Source organism: Tachyglossus aculeatus, chromosome X1, assembly GCF_015852505.1.
Source record: "Tachyglossus aculeatus isolate mTacAcu1 chromosome X1, mTacAcu1.pri, whole genome shotgun sequence".
Classification (NCBI taxonomy): Eukaryota; Metazoa; Chordata; class Mammalia; order Monotremata; family Tachyglossidae; genus Tachyglossus; species Tachyglossus aculeatus.
Genome location: NC_052101.1, coordinates 74,095,719 through 74,115,082, shown reverse-complemented (window position 1 = coordinate 74,115,082; position 19,364 = coordinate 74,095,719). Strand labels below are relative to the sequence as shown.

The 19,364-nt window shown below is 42.9% G+C and overlaps 1 protein-coding gene across 5 annotated transcripts in view; it reads left to right on the top strand.

Moving 5' to 3' along the window:
- Positions 1–19,364, top strand: part of ABHD6 (abhydrolase domain containing 6, acylglycerol lipase) — a 114,750-nt gene that overhangs the window by 82,987 nt on the left and 12,399 nt on the right. For all 5 annotated transcript variants that reach the window (XM_038739871.1, XM_038739870.1, XM_038739869.1 and 2 more), the window contains 3 exons: positions 8,553–8,709; positions 14,044–14,157; positions 16,419–16,551. In XM_038739871.1, the coding sequence (XP_038595799.1) occupies positions 8,553–8,709; positions 14,044–14,157; positions 16,419–16,551 (404 nt within the window). The remainder of the gene's footprint in view (positions 1–8,552; positions 8,710–14,043; positions 14,158–16,418; positions 16,552–19,364) is intronic.

Sequence of the window (19,364 nt, the reverse complement as noted above, 5' to 3'; positions counted from 1 at the left end):
TTTCCTTGCAAACAGTACTATGCAGTTAAAACTGCCATTCATTTTGCAATTGTCAAAGGATACTCTGCAGGCAGCAAAACTGCAAGTGATTTGTGTTTGTAAGAAGCCAGAGTCTTGCAACTTTTCTGTGCAAAACCTCTAATGGCATTAGAGTAGCTGTCCGTGATGGGCACCAGGGCGTTTTACTGTTCTTCACTAAATGTGTCAGTCTCATTTCAGGGTAACTGCACAATTGTGCAGCTGCAAACAGCAGTCAACTTCCATTTTGTAAGATCCCCGTTTCTTTATTAGTCAAGAATGAGGCTGATTATTATGTAATGACTGTGATTTCTGTGAGTATGCTGTCTTCCTATAGACTCTTCCTCTGAAGGAGGTCAGAGGGCTTTATAGTCACCCTGGGAGGAGAATAACGAGTACTCCTGAGGCCAGCTGTTAAGAATCTTGGGAGTCTTGGGAGAGTGTCCAGCCCCAATCCCATTAAGACGCTGGTGATTACTGCAATTGCAAAGTGGTGCTGAAGGGATCCCTAGCATATGCCCATTAGAACACTGACAGAAAACTGGGTTGGATACATTTTTCTTTGGGAGTGAAAAGAACAGAAATTCTTTGTATTGAGCTGGAGAAACAGAAGAATGAATAAGTGTTGAGTTCTCTCAAGTGGAAGATGGGGAGCACAGAGGAATTTTTCCAGGTTAGGACTAAATTGGAGAATCAAGAGTAGATTTCCCAGTATTTGCTGTAAAAATGATATGAGTGAAAGACTTATCTGGTGATATTAACCAAGGGGAAGATACTGAAGAGATATAGCTCAGAAGAGATGCATTTGTGCACTTTTCTTTTGACTATGCTATTTAGGTCAGTAGGTTCTCAGTCTGTTTTATCCCTGAAAAAGGAAGGATTTAGTCTTTGACATGGTTTCCATTTACTGTAAAATAATGATTTGTTTAAGAGAGAGATACGCACGTTTGTCTTTCTGCTTTTCCTTGCCTTGGCAAGTTTTGTTTTGTTTTAAGAAGGAGATATTTATTTCCTTCCTTGGGGAATTTTAAGTCTTACCCAAAAAGTCTCCTTTCCTTATTTAGGTTCCTTTTTTCGATTTTGGAATAACAAGATCTTATGAGAGATAATAAGGCATTCTTATACCTTGTCCAAATTATCATTGATCAACTTTTGAAAGATTTCACATTTTTCTATCTCTGTTCACCTCAAGGCACTTTACAAATTTATCACATAGATGAGTCTGATGTGTTCTTACACTATATTACATTGCCATTCATTAAAGTGAACCATGTCCATTAATTAGCAGCACCGAGGAATCCAAGGTAATTATTGCCTGTGAATTTAGAGGCTTAAGAGAAATTGACTAATTTGAAAAAAGAAAATAAAATATAATACTGCTCCCTTTTGTATGTATACAATTTGTGTCCTCTCTCCCCTAGTAGATTTGTAAGCTCCTGAAAATCAGGGACCATGTTTCTTGAGAAGCAACGTAGCCTAGTGGATAAAGTATGGGTCTGTGAGGCAGAAGGACCTGGGTTCTAATCCCTGCTCCTCCATTTGTTTGCTGTATGACTTTGGGCAACTCACTACACTTCTCTGTGTCTCAGTTTCTTCATCTGTAAAGTGGGGATTAAGACTGTGAGCCTCATGTGGGACAGGGACTGTGTCCAACCTGATTTGCTCGTATTCACCCCTGTGCTTAGTATAGTGCCTGGTACATAATAAGTGCTTAATAAACACCATTATTATTTTATTGTACTCTCCCAGATAAAGTGCTCTGTATGCAGTAATAATGACAGTCTCCCATTGGGAATGATGGATGAGACTTGGCCCCAAACTTTAGTACTGAGAGCCTGCTTGAAGGAATTGATTCTAGTGCTAGTGGTTTGTGCAGTGCCACTTGCACTTTCTTGTCCCTGCCAGTCATGTTCCGTCAGGAACACAGTAGAATGAGTGTGTAAGAGGGCAGGGATGTGGAACATTGCAAAGTGCACATAAAAGTTTTTTTACGAGCAGGACCCATTTATGGTTTGCTGCTGCAGGGTCCCGTTACTGTATCGTAACGCAGTGACCCAGCAGGTGGTTGCCTTGGTAGCCACTGTGGTTTTTGCTGTACAAGTTAGCTATTTTTCAGGAATTCTACTGGGCCTGTCCATGTGCACAATGGTTCAGAAACCTTCCCCTTGGGTGGCATAACCCCAGCAAGCTTCCATTATTTGCAGAGTTGGTGCTAGAACCCTGGTCTCCTGATTCCCAGAGCAGTACTCTTTATGCTGGATCACAATAGGCACTCAATAAGTACTGCAAGAAGCAGCATGGCCTAGTGGATAGAGCATGAGCCTGGGAGTCAGAAGGACCTGGCTTCTAATTTCGGCTTCGCCAGTTGTCTTGGACAAGTCACTTAACTTCTCTGGGCCATAATTATCTCAACTGTGAAATGGGAATTAAGACTATGAGCCCCATGTGGGATATGAACTGTGCTTGCATCTGCCATGGCACTTAGTACAGTGCCTGGCACATAGTAAGCACTTAATAAATTCCATTAAAAACAATAACAAAAAGCTATTGAATGAATGAACATAAAGATTAGGCCATAAAGTCTCCTTCTTTCTCAATTGAAATTTCCAAGTAAACTTTCCAAATAAATTTCCAAGACCAAGTAAACATAGTTTCCCTATCATGGAATTTTGGTAAGGCATTGAGATTAACAAAAGCTGTTGGGAATTTCTGTAAATGCACAAATTGTTGGTATCTGAGCTATACTTTTCCCTCTGAGCGGTAAGGTTGCTTAGAACATTGACTTTCCTTAGGGAGCATGACCAATTTACGTTCCCATGCTTCTGTGGGACTTAGAATTGGCGCCGTGAAGTTCCAACCAAAGTTCTTCTATTTGTAGATTCCCAACTGAGCCCTCTCCTTCCTCTCCCCCTGCTCCCCCTCCCCATCCCCCCCGCCTTACCTCCTTCCCTTCCCCACAGCACCTGTATATATGTATATATGTTTGTACGTATTTATTACTCTATTTTATGTACATATTTATTCTATTTATTTTATTTTGTTAATATGTTTTGTTTTATTCTCTGTCTCCCCCTTCTAGACTGTGAGCCCACTGTTGGGTAGGGACCATCTCTATATGTTGCCAACTTGTACTTCCCAAGCGTTTAGTACAGTGCTCTGCACACAGTAAGCACTCAATAAATATGATTGATTGAATGAATGAATGGATATCATTATGACTGATCTATGACATGGTAAAATAAGTCTTCTCCCTCTCCACCAGGCACCTCCTGAAGACTCTGCTCAACCCTCTCTCCCTGTTGTTTCCCTCACCATAACCCCACACCCTGTTATTTAATGAACAGATTGGCCAATTTTAAAATGTCTGCTCATCAGGTATCAGGGCTCCAAGCCACCCAAGATGACTCAAGGTCAAGGATTTCACTCTGGTTCCTGCTGCCCTGCTTCCCATGAGAATATTGGACTAATTTTAGCCTGGGTGCTGCTTCACTACTGGGGTAACATCTGACTCCTTATCAGCTCTAGTCCTTATAAGAAAGGCAAATGGCTACTTTAAGTTAAATATTTTAATCCATTTGCCTCTCAGATTTTGGGGCTATAGACAATAGCAGTCATCTAGCATCCTGGATCTCACCCCTGGGCATGTGTAGGGGTGGTTTTGGGGAGCTTCATTGATCCAGGAGTGGCAGCAACCTCGATTTCTAAGAGGCATAGAGGAGGAAATTAGTCTGTTTGCACATATGATAGTGGAAGCAGAGAAGCAGGACTCAGGAAGGTGGTGGTCTGGTCTTGGCACTGACCTTCATCACATCTGAATAAGACATCTGTCACTGTATTTCTGCAGTGCCAACTCCAGGCTAGGCAAGCCCTTTCCTTAGTATCTTAATGGGGGCTTCTGTCACAGTAGGAGATAGCCTAAAATCCTAAAATGCTGTATTACCTTCCTACATCATTTCCATTTTAAATACAATTCTGTCCGAGCTCTCTGCTCAGTCAATTTATTGAGTACTTACTGTATGCAGAATTCTGTACTAAGCACTTGGGGGAGTGCAACATGACAATATAACAGACACACTCCCTGACCACAATGACCTTACAGTCTAGAGGAGGAGACAGACATTAATATAAATAAATAAATTACAGATATATACTTTGGGTCTGGGGTGGGAGGTGATGAGTAAAGGGAGCAAGTCAAGGTGACGCAGAAGGGAGTGGGAAAGGAGGAAATGAAGGCTTAGTCAGGGAAGGCCTCTTGGAGGAGATATGCCTTCAATAAGACTTTGAAGTTGGTGAGAGAATTGTCTGTCAAATATGAAAAGGGAGGGTGTTCCAGGACAGAGGTAGGGTGTGGGTGAGAGGTCTGCGGTGTGCTAGACGAGTTTGAGATGCAGTGAGTATGTTGGCATTAGAGGAGCAAAGTGTGTGGGCTGGGTTGTAGTAGAAGACTAGTTAGGTGAGGAAGGAGGGGGCAAGGTAATTGAGTGCTTTAAAGGCAGTGGTAAGGAGTTTCTATTTGATGCGGAGGTGGAAGTTCTTGAGGAATGGGGAAACGTGGATTGAACGTTTTTGTTGAAAAATGTTCCGGGCAGCAGAATGAAGTAAGGACTGGAGTGGGGAGAGACAGGAAGCAGAGAGGTCAGCAAGGAGGCTAATATGGTAATCAGGGTGGGTTAGGATAAGTGCTTGGATTAATGTGGTAAAAAGTTTGGATAGAAAGGAAAGGATGGATTTCAGCAAAGTTATGGAGGTTGAACTGACAGGATTTAGTGATAGAATGAATATGTGGGTTGCTCTGGCTTATGCTGCTCTCTCTTGGGCTTAGAACTGGAAAACTGATTCACCACCCTCTAAAGCTGAATCTGAGGCATCCTTGGTTGCTACACTTAGCTGTCTTTTGAAATGGAAGATAAAGCCACTGCGGCAGTTGATGCTTCTCACAGTGAATTGCTAACTGGTGAAGCCATCCTACAGAGTGATCGCACCTTATGACAGAGCCATGCAGTTTTGCATAAAATCATCTTTGGGCTGACATAGTCAGCTGCACCCAGATCCATTGGTAAAAGCATCAACGTGGTGCTTAGTTTGGCACAATAGGGCTTCTGAGAGTCTGAAAAGACTGGAGAGCTGTCTTTAAGAATCTGTCCTTGTTTCTTTCTTTTTTCTTTTTTTAACTTTTGACTTCTCAGGACCTCAAATCCTGAAACCAAAATTAATTGAGCTTGATTATAGTATTCATTGATGTAGAAAATTACTCTTTTTATTCTTTTGTCTGAATGGTAAACGTTGGCTTTTTCTATTAAATGTTGCAGAATGTGAACCTGGACCAGAAAATTTAGTCATTTTAAAAATGGGCAGTGATTCCTCAGCTTGAAGCAGTACCTAAACATGATGTTTATAAAATATGCAGTATTCTCTTTTAATTTTCTTGCTCTGGACTAGATTCATTCTCATCCTGGTCAATTTTACATCACCCAAAATGACCCCTATCGGTGGAGTCTCCAGGCAAAAATGATGGACAAGCCAAATAAAATATGAATAGGAGTTTCTCTTTACACCTATTATTGTTATATTTCAGAACTGTTAACTAATTCACATGGGAAATCCTCACAAAAGTAGTCCAATTAGCATCTGATAGATCGATAAAGTTTGAGTGCCTACTGTGTACAAAGCACTATATTAAGCACTTAGGTGAGTAAAATAGAGGAGATAGAAATAATGCTGGTCCTCAAGGAGTCTATAATCCGGATGGGACAGTAAGCACTAATATGATTTACAGGCAGGAGGAAGAAGGAAAAAAGGATATGTGCCTGAGTTAATGCTTAAGTAAGGGAGTATGGCAATTTGGTAAATGAGTGGTTGTAGTGGTGGTTGTGAATACATTTTTCCTTAGGTGGGGAAGTTCTCGTGGAGGAGATGTGATTTCGAAGGGCTTTGAAGATTGGGAGGGTCGTGGTCTGTGTGCTTTGAATTGGGAGAGAATTCCAGGCAGGGGAAATGGTGGTGAGACAGCGACGAAGTACAGTGAGAACTTTAGCTTGAGAGGACTGAAGAGTGTGAGCTGTGGTAGAGTGGGAGAAGAAACTGGATAGGTAGGAGGAAGAGAGATGGTTGAGGGCCTTAAACCAATGATCAGGTGTTTCCTATTGATGTGGAGGTGGATGGGCAACCACTGGAGGTTTTTGAGGAGTAGGGAGACATGTGAACAGTGACATTTTAGAAAAATGATTTGGGCAGCAGATTGAAAACAGGTGAGACTGGAGACAGGGAGACCAGTGAAGAGGCTGATGCAGTAGTCAAGTTGGGATATTACAAGTGCCTGAACCAGTGTGGAAGTTATTTGAATTGAGAGGAAAGGGCAGATACTGGAAATATTGTGGAGGAAAAACCAACAGGATTTGGCAACACATCTTCAGTATGGGGGGTTGAAAGAGAGGAAGGACTCAAGGGTAATACTAAGTTTGTGGCCTTCAGAGATGGGGAGGGCGGTGGTGTTGTCCACTGTGATGGGGAGGAGGAAGGGATATTCATTAATTTATTGAGCACTTACTGTGTGCAGAGCACTGTACTAAGCACTTGGGAAGTACAAGTGTGCAACATATAGAGATGGTCCCTACCCAACAGCGGGCTCACAGTCTAGAAGGGGGAGACAGACAACAAAACAAAACATATAAACCAAATAAAATAAATAGAATAAATATGTACAAGTAAAATAAATAAATAAATAGAGTAATAAATATGTACAAACATATATACATATATACAGGTGCTGTGGGGAGGGGAAAGAGGTAAGGCCGGGGGGATGGGGAGGGGGAGTAGGGGGAGAGGAAGGAGGGAGCTCAGTCTGGGAAGGCCTCCTGGAGTAGGTGAGCTCTCAGTAGGGCTTTGAAGGGAGGAAGAGAGCTAGCTTGGCAGATGTGTGGAGGGAGGGCATTCCAGGCCAGGGGTCGACGGCGGGACAAGCAAGAACGAGGCACAGTGAGGAGATTAGCGGCAGAGGAGTGGAGGGTGCAGGCTGGGCTGTAGAAGGAGAGAAGGGAGGTGAGGTGAGGGTATGGGAGATAAAATGAGGAAGAGTTCCATTTGGGATATCTTGAGGTGCTTGCAGGACATCTACATAGAGCTGTCTTGGAGGTTGGAGGATATGCGAGACTGCAGAGATGGAGCAAGTCAGAGTTAGCGAGGTAGATTTGAGAATCATCCACAGAGAGGTAGTAGTCAAAGCCACAGGATCTAAGGAGCTCACCAAGGGAGTGAGTGTAAAGTGAGAAGAGAAGAACAGAGCTTTTAAGGGGCACCACATTAGTGGGTGGGAAGCAGAGAAAGAGTCAGTGAAAGAGACGAAGAGGGATCAGCCTGAGACGTAGGAGGAGAACCTGCCGAGAGCTGTGTTTCCAGGAGACGGGAGTGAGCCACAGTATTGAAAGCAGCCAGGTGGTTGAAGAAGAATAAGATAGAGTCTGTTCAGTTTGTCAAGGGGCGGTCTCAGTGGAGCGAGTAGGGCAGAAATGATACTGCAGAAGGTCAAGAAGGGAGTTGGAGGGAAGGGAATGAAGGCAGCGGGTACATACAACCCATTTGAGGAGTTTGGATAGGAATGGGAAGGGGGAGTTGGGGCAATAGCTGGAGGATGCACCATCTTTGCATTTAAAAATATTAAATTAGTAAAATTCAGGGAGTTGATCTGAACATTTTAAAAAATACTGCTTTCAGTATGTACGAATCTCAGAAAGAAAAATGATTTTTGATGAAGATTGGGGAAAATATTCTCTTCCTAAATTGTAAAGGAGAGCATTTATATCGGACAATTTAAAACACTCCCAGATACATGGATTTTCTCTTCACCTGTAAGGCTTTGAAGTAGTTTTGACTCAAAAGAGGTTATAAAACTGGTCCTTGACTAACTGCCTGAAACCATAAATTCTCATTTTATTTTGAGAAAATTCTCCATTGAGAAATGGCCTACTTATTAAAATGGAAATTTCAGATTAGAAACTGATTTTGGCTAACTAGTGCTGCAGAAACTCAGTTAACCAGTCACGATGGTATATAAGCCAAGTTTTAGAATAGTTGATGAAAACATACAGTCAAAATACAATGGGAATACCATCCTGTAAAATTCCAAAGTAGTAAATCACTTAATCTTATTGAGACTTGTTTAAAAAAACCTAGACTAATGATCTAGCTTTGAGAAGACCACATTTTCCAGATATGGTGATTGGGTGTATGAATGCACTTTTTATTCACAGAGCGTTAGCTAGTAAGTAACTCTGTCTCTCAACTACTCCATGCGAATGAAGCAGTGGAAAGATCCAGGTGTGCTGTGGACCCTGGCATACCCAGACAGGCTGAAGAAAGTAAGCACTTGCACCATCCCTAAGCCTTGCCCTTGCTTCCCACTTTATAACCTGATTAGGTGTGCCTCGGCCTAGTTGAATGCCTCCGAAATGCATTCACTGTCCTGAAGTGATGAGTCTGATTACTACTTAATAAATACATCCAGCTAATTTGGTTTTGCTTATTATCTTTTTCTGAAGGTACTGGCGTAGGACACTGGGCATGCAAGTTAGATATGTTAATCATGAGGACTATCAGTTCTGTTATTCTTATCGGGGCAGGCCTGGAAACAAACCTTCCATCTTAATGCTGCATGGCTTCTCGGCCCACAAAGATATGTGGCTCACTGTCATCAAGGTATGTTTTTAAACTTCGTTCATAAAGGGCATGGTCTTTGGCTTACAGCAGGTTCACTGTTGCTGTGTCAGTACTAGCAGAACAGGAGTAGAAAAAGTGAACTCTTTATTAACCTCCCCTCTTTCTCAGTGGCCCAGAACTGAAGTCAATTCTTTCGAGGTAGCATGGGTTGGGATCACATTTTTTTCTTTTTTTTGATCTTTGAAATGCTGAGCTTCTATTTTTCTTTCCATTTTCCTTTTTTCCTTCTTTCACTTCACATATAGAGAAGTAGGTCATTTTGTTGCTTGACATATCGTCTTGTACTCTGTTTTTCTGTTTCATTTATAAATGTGCTCCCAAATACCTCTGGCGGATATACTCCACAGATATATGGTGGAACAGGGAGCTTGTAATTTTGGAGTGGCGGGGAGCGGGGGAGCAGGAGGGGATGAGAAGTTGTTTTTTGTATAAGATGGCAACAAGGCTGAGTACCAAAGCCATGCTGAGGCATAGCAAGTGTGCCATTTCCCCATTCACTACCACCACCTCCTCAGGATGCAGCTAAGGCATCCCCACCCTGTAAGTGTGGGGTTAGGAGTTGCAAATAATATGGGGGCGGGGAGGTTAGTCACCACTAACCTCTGCACTTCCTCTCTGCCTCAGCAATTACTAATGCCTGCTCAGCTGTGAATTTATAGTACTTGAAGTGGCACTTCATCCCACCTCTCAGGAGAGCCCTAAACCACCCTACTCTTGTTATATGATTAAATCTCTGCCCGGAGGTGAACCATCCCAATTTCTTAGGTTTCCAACTGGAATCAGACACCAACAGTCCCACTTAAATTGTTCTCTTCACGTCCCACCCACATTCATGAGCAGGGATACAAATCACTGGTCCCGTCAGTACCCACCCCAACCCCTTAGTTGTTGGGAAGGCTGACACTGTTGTGGGGACAAGAAAAATGCTGGGGTAGTTGAGAAAGTAGCCCTGGAATAGGAGTTCAGCCATAGGCATACTTTTGCCTAGGCTTGCATCTGTTCTGACGAAAGGATTTTTGTCACTCTAAGAAACAAATCTTTGGGTTTTTCTCCTTTTCTGTTCCATCTTCCCCTACTGCCCCTCAGTGAAGCCAACTGAGTGCAGGGGCAAAATTGAGTCGGGGCTCCAAAGAAGATGGGGCTGGGGATAAAAATGAGAAGTACACAGGGTCAGGGAGGTGGACTTGTGCATGCAACACATGGAGCCATGAAGGTGGACATTGACACACACACATGCACACACACACACACTCACACTACAATTAGGACTTGGTAGAGGGCCTGTTTCCCACTTAAAGTCGGGGCTGCCCCCCCCCCACCCCCCCAGGCATCCATTTTTTGCTTGAGGCCAGGGTCAGATGGAGTGCAAAACACCTGTTCCCTGCTGAGGCTGGGGACTGAGAGAATTGCAGTCCAGAGCCCTATTGTGGCTTCAGCCTTTTACAGTGAGAGGCAGCAAGGGCAGCCTAGGAGTTGTTCCACAAATTAAAACCCTGTTAGTATTACAGTATAAGTGCTTAACAAATGCCATCATTGTTATTATGAGATTTGTTCATCTTTTAACAATTCTCAGTTTAGACAAGTCGAGTTTTAAAGGGTAAGTCCCATTTGTTAATGGGTGATCAAAGTACTCCATTCCTAAAAGTGAAACTGCATTATAAACATTACCTCATCACCAAAACTTTACATTGCCCTTCATAAAGGAAATTATGAAAGAAGCATCTTAAAGAACCTTTTTTAAAAAATGGAAAAAATCCTTGATTTCCAATTTTAAATTGTTTTCCATTCTTTTCCAGTATTGTTATAAACACCACTAACAGTTAAGCTCCTTGAGGGCAGAGATGATGTCTTCTTACTCAGTTGTTGTCTCCCAACCGCTTAGTACAGTGCACTGCACACAATAAGCACTAAGTAAATATCATTAATCGATTAAAAACATGTTTGAATTAAACTTACTGTGCTCTCCTTCCTAACCTCTGAAACTCAATCTACAAGTATACAACACTGCCAAAATTTTCAGACCAATTTTGAGATTTTCATTTCAATCAATCAGTGGTATTTGTTGAGCGCTTATTGTAGGCAGAGCAGTATACTAAGCACCTGGGAAAGTACAATACAACAGAGTTGGTAGATATCAGTGATCCCTGTCCACCAGGATCTTACAGCCTGTAGGGGACTTAAACATTAAAATAGATTAGGTATAGGGGCAATTGTAGAGTATAAAAATATTTTATGTAAGTGCTGTTGGGCTGGGATTGAGTAAGGGGTACACAGCAAAGTGTACAGTTGATCCAGAAGAGAGGGATGATAGGGGAAATGACGAGGTCCTGGTTTCAAAATATACTTTTGATTGGTATTAAGTAATTCTAATTTATCTACTCCATCACTGTGGTCCCTTAAATCCAAACCTGGCAATTGTAGGTGAGGTTTAAAGTCCTGGGTTGCAATCCTTGAGATTCAGACTTTTGAGTTTTACCCCTTTTTAATTCAGTACTATGCAAATACTGTACTTCTGTTTATTGCTCGCAGTGTCTCCTGAGCTCTCCTGACATAGTTTTAAAATTACTGTGCCTTTCTTCATCCATATGTCTCCTTTAACTACAAACTAGGTCACTTGTCCTCGGGGCAAACCCACATGCCCCCTTTTGGCTTAAACTGATAAATATCCATTCGATGCAAAATTGTTTGGCCTTTCTAAATTCAAAATGTGTTATCTTTCTCGATTTGAAATGGTATTGCCTCTATCCCCACTATATGTTTTATCTGTGAATGTGGCAAGACAGTTCTCAAAAATCCAGGAGACCGTTTACAATAATCAATATTTACAAAACTTTTTAATAACTTCAAAGGGATGTGATACAATAGTGGTAGACCTGAATAAGAAAAGTTTCAGCTGTTCTAGTTAAACAATGGAACAACTTTTAGGTGGGAGCAAGATGATATGCAGTACAACTCCAGAAGCAGCGGGGCATGTGTCTGCTGTGTGACCTTGGGCAAGTCACTTAACTTCTCTGGGCCTCAGTTACCTCATCTGTAGAATGAAGATTGAGTGTGAGCCCCATGTGGGTTACGCACTCTGTTCGGCCTGATTAACTTGTATCTACCCACCACTTAGAACAGTGCTTGGCACATAATAAGCCCTTAACAAGTGCTATCATTATTATTACTATTAGTGGAAAGAGCATGGGCCTGAGAGTCAAGGGACTTGGGTTCTAATCCCAGCTGTGCTACTTGCTGCTGTTTGACCTTGGGTAAATCACTTAACTTTTCTATGCCTCAGTTTCCTCATCTGTGAAATGGAATGAATTATCTGCTCTTCCTCCCCTGGGACTGTGAGCCCCATGAGAAACAGGGACTGTGTCTACCCTTATTATCCTGTAACCACCCTCTCTTGTCTTGTCTTATGCCATTGAGTCGTCTCCGACCCATAGTGCTTAGTATAGTGCTTGGCACATAGGACTTAATAAATACCACAGATGATATTATCAGAATATCAGATGTTATACCCCATATTCAGAGCCAGATCAGCCCTGCTGGGGCATGGTAATAATAACAATAATAATAATAATTGTGGTATTTGTTAAGCGCTTACTATGTTTTAGGCACTGTACTAAGTGCTGAGGTGGGTACAAGCAAATCAGGTTGGACTGTGTCCAACATAGGGCTGACAGTCTCAATCCCCATTTTACAGGTGAGGTAACTGAGGCCCAGAGAAGTAAAGTGATTTGCCCAAGGTCACACAGCAGACAGGTGGTAGAGCTGGGATTAAAAACCAGGACCTTCTGACTCCCAGGTCTGTGTTCTATCCACTAGGCCATGCCACTTCTCTGATAATTGTGGTATTTGTTAAGCGCTTACTATGTGCCAGACACTGTACTAAGCACCGAAGTGGGTACAAGTAAATCAGGTTGGACACAGTCCCTGTCTCAAGTGGGGCTCACAATCTCCATCCCCATTTCACAGATGAGATAACTGAGGCTCAGAGAAGTGAAATGACTTGCCCACTAAATCATCTTGCACGTTCCCTCTTCTCCTCCCCACTTTTGGTCTGTTGGACTCCAGAACTTCCGGACCTCAGGTCTTGACAGAAAGCCAAGACCACCACATCTGCTCACATGAGCTAGGGCCAAGAGGTGGTGTCAATTGGTATTAATGGTCACCTATTAGAACTTGGACACTTCTGTTGTCAAGTCCAAGGGTGAGGAGGAGGAGGCATGAGGGCTTTAAAGCAGCCCTCCATGTCCCCAGGCCAGTAGGACCTACCATGGTTGGGCCAGGCCCAGCACAGTGAGGATTGCAGGGACAACTGCGGGGCAGCCAGAGCAGCTCCCATAGAAGCAGACACACAACGAGTTGCCAAAAGGGTGGGCAAGGACCCAGGAGGAGACAACTCAGGGCTAGGAAGACTACTGTTTGCCCAAATTCTGGTATGGTTGACTCTTACGGGGGATGCTGCCTCTTTAAGTGGCCACTACCCGGTTTGGGACAAGCAGGGGACAGAGATGACCAATTTATCAGTGTGATCCCTATCACCATTTACTCCAGTCATGGAATTAGTCTTTAAAAGAGTCTTGAAATATCATCTAGCCATTTGCCAAACTCTGGTCAAGAACATACTTTAATCACCCCAGCCCTCTTTTTCAAACCCTCCAGAAAAGGAAATTATCTGTCCTTATCAGTCATCCATTCCGATGTTTAATTACCCTCACTGTCAAGAAATTCCTCCTTCTATTGAACTTGAATCCCCTAGCTAGCTAGCTGTAGGGAGAAATATAGTCATCAGCCAACCAATCAATCAGTGGTATTCAGTTTTCCTTCCTATTTGAAGATTATGTCAGTGATGGTGAAGTTTACCTACGGGTGTGGATTTGACTGAAACGGCTAGTGCAGGACTGACATATCTGATCACACCATGCACATGCAAAGATTGTTTCATGTTCTGATGTGAATGCTATTTGAGGTACTCGGCACTGTTTTCATTTCTGCTTCAGTCTCATATGAGTCCCTCATGCTGCATTTTAAGACCATTTCCTCTTGCTCTGTGCTCAGTGGCTATGGAGGCTATCTAATCAATATCCTTTTTGTAATTGAGAGTTCACTATATTGATTACCTGGTGGCTTACTATTTCAAAGTGGCATTCAGTCTAGGGAAAAATGTTTTGGGAAATATATTTGTTGCCAGTGACACCCCCGAATATTGCGGGGAGGGAAGGTAAATAGAAAATCTTCCCTGAAAAAGAACATTCAGTTCTCAGCTGATCTAGTTACTATCAACTATGTTTCAACTCACGGGTTAGAGCTTTGTCTTTCCAGTTCCTCCCCAAGAATCTGCATCTGATCTGTGTGGACATGCCTGGCCATGAGGGTACCACCCGCTCATCCCTAGATGACTTCTCAATAAGTGGACAAGTCAAGCGGATACATCAGGTAGGCAGTAGAAACTGCATCCCATTGTGGAACTGGAACTAGCATTTCACAAATGCTCCTCTTTCAAGATTGAAGACTAAGCAGGTGACTGTACTGACTTTTGGGCAATACTCAGTTTGTTCTTCTCTCCAAACTGAGCAGGTGAAATGGCAAGCAGAGAACACCCTCCATTAGAGATGAAAGGAATTGTCACTTTCATCTGAGCTATTATCTAGAGAATTTGCTTGCTCTTTGAGGAGGAATTTCTAAGTCTGAGGGCAGATTCTGTCAATGGAAAGTGAACGGAAAGACTTTGTCATCTTAAGCACCCTTTTCCATTGAAAATTGCATGGGCAAACTCTTGGTATTACTTTACTAGGGAGCAGACCTTGTCTGTGAATGAGCTCGTTGATGCCTGCTGTTTCCCTTGCTGGCAGCCTCAGGCTCTCAGGAGGCTCATGCCCATTCCAAGCTTATCTCAGATTGCAAGATCCTGGAATGAGACTAGATTGCAGCGAGGCATGGGTTTTCACTGCAGAAAAAGAAAGGCTTTGTACTGGGGAGACCCTGTTCCAGAAGATAGTTTTATCACCCATATTTCCCAGCCAGAGTGCCATTGTATGCTCTCTGGTAGGCCCCGTGATTACCGACTTGTGGCCATATGGGATTTTACAGGGCCAGCATGTTCTGGAACATGATGGTGTATGAGTGCGTGCATGTCTAGGAGATGAGTCCATTATCAGTACCTTGAATGAATACCACACCCAATTCTGGACTGGGCTGGGAGCTTTCCAGCACTCCTCCCAATGGTGTTTTGGGGATGGGCTCACAGAGAAGTCACTAATGAGATGGGTATCTCATTTATTTCAGGGTGGGGAGAGTATACATAGACTTGAAACAATTGGGAAGCCCCAATTTAGTACGCTTTTGCAATAACTGCTTATTTCATTCATTCATTCAATCGTATTTATTGACCGCTTAGTGTGTGCAAAGCTGTGTAATAAGTGCTTGCCCATTTATTTGCCCAGTACAATCTCTCAGCCCTCTACTCAAGCCAAATAATTTATTCTGGGCAAGAAGAAAGCTCTGGTTGCATTCATTTTACTTGCTCCATGGGTGAGGAGCAAACAGTAGTTGGTTTTTTTTTTTTGCATTTGATTACAAGGTTAGTTGTGTGGGTAGAACAGTGAGGCTGAGATCTGTTGGAGGTGCTCTTCTCTGTATGTGACTGTCTCCTGACTCTGCCCATGCCTTTCCTTCCCTGGCACACCTTTCAGAATGCCAGGAGCAATCTGGGCAATGCCATTCTAAAATTGTCACCAAGGAGGGGAAGCAATGTGGAGCCAGAGAATGCATATAATAGAGTGTCAGGGAAGTACTAAGAAAGTCCTCTCTTTCTGAGTTTGTCCCCATGTACAAAATAAAAAGCTAGCATCCACCTCAGACCTACTCAAATATGCCTCTACCTGTAAACAAACCACCAGCTCCCAGTCACGCTACATCCGAGAACACTTAGGTTCTTTGTTTAATAAGCATCCACAATAAACCCTTTAAACTTGTGCCCGAGTGACTGCATTGCTTCAGCTGGAGATACGAAGGCAGCTGACAAGTGAGGAAATCATTTTTTGTTGGTTTTTTTTTCCATTGAAAAGGAGGAAGAGTGTGGGAGTGAAGAAATCATCATAATTATGGAATGCATTAAATGCATACTAAGCTAATCTGATTGGACACAGTCTCTGTCCTACATGGGGTTCACAGTCTAAGTGGGGAGAGAGCAGGGATCTTATTCCCATTTTACAAATGAGGAAACTGAGGTACAGAGCGGTTATGTAGCTTGCCCAAGGTCACACAGCAGGCTGGTGGCAGAGCTGAGACTAAAACCTGGGTCTCCTTACTCCCAGCTCTATGTTCTTTCTACGAGGCCATGCTACCTTTGAAGATCAAGGAGGAAAATAGTAGAGAAGCTAAAGGGAGAAGCCTTGTTCTATGCACTTTTTAATTTGGATTCTTGTATTAGTTGGATTCTGGTACACAATTTGAAGCATAAGAAGTAGTGTGATGGTGTCAACAGTGGGATGAGAAAGTGAGCTAAGACACACATTTCAGAGCACCCTGAAGAGTTTTGCTCTGGGGTCTTCACACAGCAGAGCCATGCCCCACTCTAGAACCACTAGCTAATTTTAGCTGGACTTCTTCTCAGGTGTGTGTTTTTTGGAGGTTTTTTTCACTCTCAGCATCATTTCTAGTTATTTAACCAGACCATGCTCACATTTCCATTGCAGTTTGTGGAATGCCTTAATCTGAACCGAAAGCCCTTTCACCTTGTTGGCACCTCCATGGGTGGCCATGTTGCGGGAGTGTATGCTGCTTTCTACCCATCTGACATCTGCAGCCTGTCTCTTGTGTGTCCTGCAGGTGAGTCATGAGGCAGAACCTCCTTGCCAATAGTGTGTGCAGTCTATACTAAAGGATTCAGAAAAGGAGTTTGAAGTGACAGTCCTAATGTAAACATGAGCGGGGGAGAAGCTAGGATATAAAAGTTCTCAGTGTCTGTGATGATTTGCCTGTGTGAATTTCAGTTTCATAAAGGTACATTTGATGGGCATGATTATTTTAGTCCAGGAATAAAAACATGTTCAGAACTACAGCCCACCCTCATTGTATAAAATACCCAAAGCACACCCCTTCCTTCCTCTGCAGGTGTATACCAACTTCATTGCAACCTGAATGAATTTGCTACTAGCATTTCCCATAACTCTGAAAACTTGGCAGGATATTGTTGGCGTTTCCTCACTGTAGGCCTTGTAGGACAGGGAAATTGAAGGAAACACCACTCATGTGAAGGCTTTTTTTCCTTCTTTTTTTTTCTTTACCTCCACTAAAATCATTTGGTGTTTTTTTTCCTTTTAAGTAGTACATTCATACATGGAAGGCTCTTGGTTTATCGATCACTCTTGTCATAGGTTGGACTTTCATCACTATCAGAAAGAGAATTTTCTCTACTGCATAAGAGAAGATTTGGGGGGTACCAACTCTTAACGCAAGTCCTTGAGTTGAAGTAAGTTTATGAGACGCATAGAAGAGACTCTGGGGCAAATCACACTTGCTTAAAGTTTTCCATACTGAAAAACACAAAAGGGATTTTTGTTAACCCTGGGAGATGTTATCCCCAGAAGGCTGATGCTGCAAGACCACACCGAGAAGGTGTTCGGAATTGGTCAAAAGCAGCTTCATTCTCTGGTGGTGTGGTTGGGGTAATGCAAGGCTAGAATAATAATTATGATATTTGTTAAGTGCTTACTGTGTGCCAAGCAATGTTCTAAGCACTGGGGTAATAATAATAATAATGATGGCATTTATTAAGCACTTAATATGTACAAAGCACTGTTCTAAGCACTGGGGAGGTTACAAGGTGATCAGGTTGTCCCACGTGGGATCACAGTCTTCATCCCCATTTTACAGATGAGGTAACTGAGGCACAGAGAAGTTAAGTGACTTGCCCAAAGTCATACAGCTGGCAATTGGCGGAGCCGGGGTTTGAACCCATGACTCTGACTCCAAAGCCCACACTCTTTCCACTGAGCCACGCTGCTTCTTTAAAGTGATCAGGTTGTCCCACGGGGGGCTCACAGTCTTAATCCCCATTTTACAGATGAGGTAACTGAGGCAGAGAGAAGTGAAGTGACTTGCCCAAAGTCACACAGCTGACAATTGGCGGAGCGGGGACTTGAACCCATGACCTCTGACTCCAAAGCTCGGGCTCTTTCCACTGAGCCATGTAATCAGGTTGTCCCACTTGGGGCTCACAGTCTTAATCCACATTTTACAGATGAGGTAACTGAGGCTCAGAGAATTTAAGTGGCTTGCCCAAGGCCACACAGCAGACAGATGGCGGAGGCAGGATTAGAACCCACGTCCTCTGACTCCCAAGAGCGGGCTTTTTCCATTAAGCCAGCAAGGAGATACTCAGGAAAAGCAATTGCAGTTTTATTGCCAACCTATCAAAGAGGGGCATCACATCAGTCGTGATCTGGTGGGTGATCTCTAGTGGGGACAGTGTCACCCAAAGAGAGTCACACTGTTACAATCTACGCTTGTGTAAACCCTCTCTCAGGTCCACTGATTGCCATCGTCTTTTGCTATTGGCCCTCTATTCGTCTCCTTCCGTGATTGTTCGGTCGGGGGGTATCAGTGTCCGCTCCTCTCCGCCAGCCCCCCATCTCCTGGTCTCACCCTGTTTTAGCTACAGCTTGTGTTCTTACTTCCATGTGTCCTGGTGGTCAGTATTTTGCAAGCCTTGCTTTTCATCTTACACCTGGCCGTCCGCCATACATCCTCAAGTAAATCCTTGCCTTTTTCAAGTTCTGCTAGTGCATAAGCCTACCTCCCCTCTCCTTTCTCAATGGATACCCCCTATAAATTTAACCAAATCTATGCTGTTCTTCCACAAAATCCCCCAAATATCTCTCAGTGTAGAGGCAATTAGATTTGAGAAAGTTATTGTGTCTGGGTAACTTACTGAGTGCTGGTTGTTGCAGAGTTTCTGATCTAATTTCGTGTCCCCTTGGTTACCCGAGATCCTCAGAGCAGTCCATGGAATGAAATTTTGCAGCTATGAAATTGTTGGCCAATTGTTAATTGTGTCAAAGTGGACCTTTACCTTATCCACCTGTTTCATCATTTGTTTCCTCTTCATATTTCATCTTTGAACTTTGTGGTGATGGGTCAGGAATTGCTTTTGGCATGACTAATTTTCATCCATCACTATCTGTGCTTTCATGGAGAAAGGAGTTCTGTGTGAAAGGTCAAAAATGGCTGCTGTTTCTGAAGCAGGAAAGGATTATTAAGAGGGTTTGGGATGCACTTATGGTTTTGACCCAGATGGAAAAAAATTATTGGGTGTGAGACTATTTTAGAGCAGGGTGACAAGTTACGAGCCAACATTCTTATCCACATCTAGTTTATGGACTGCATCTAGTAAGTGAATTAAATAATGAAAATATAGTTCTCATTCACATCAAAAGTTTATTAGTAATTGATTTTAAAATATTGGCATTTCAGATAAACATTGCTGTACTGATAATCAGTCAATGGTATTTAATGAGCACTTTGTGCAGAGCATTTTTCTATACAATACAGCTGGTAGACACGGTCCCTGCCCTCAAGAAGCTTACAGTCTAAAGGGGGAGACACATTTAAAATAAATCACAGGTAAGGGAAGCAACCGA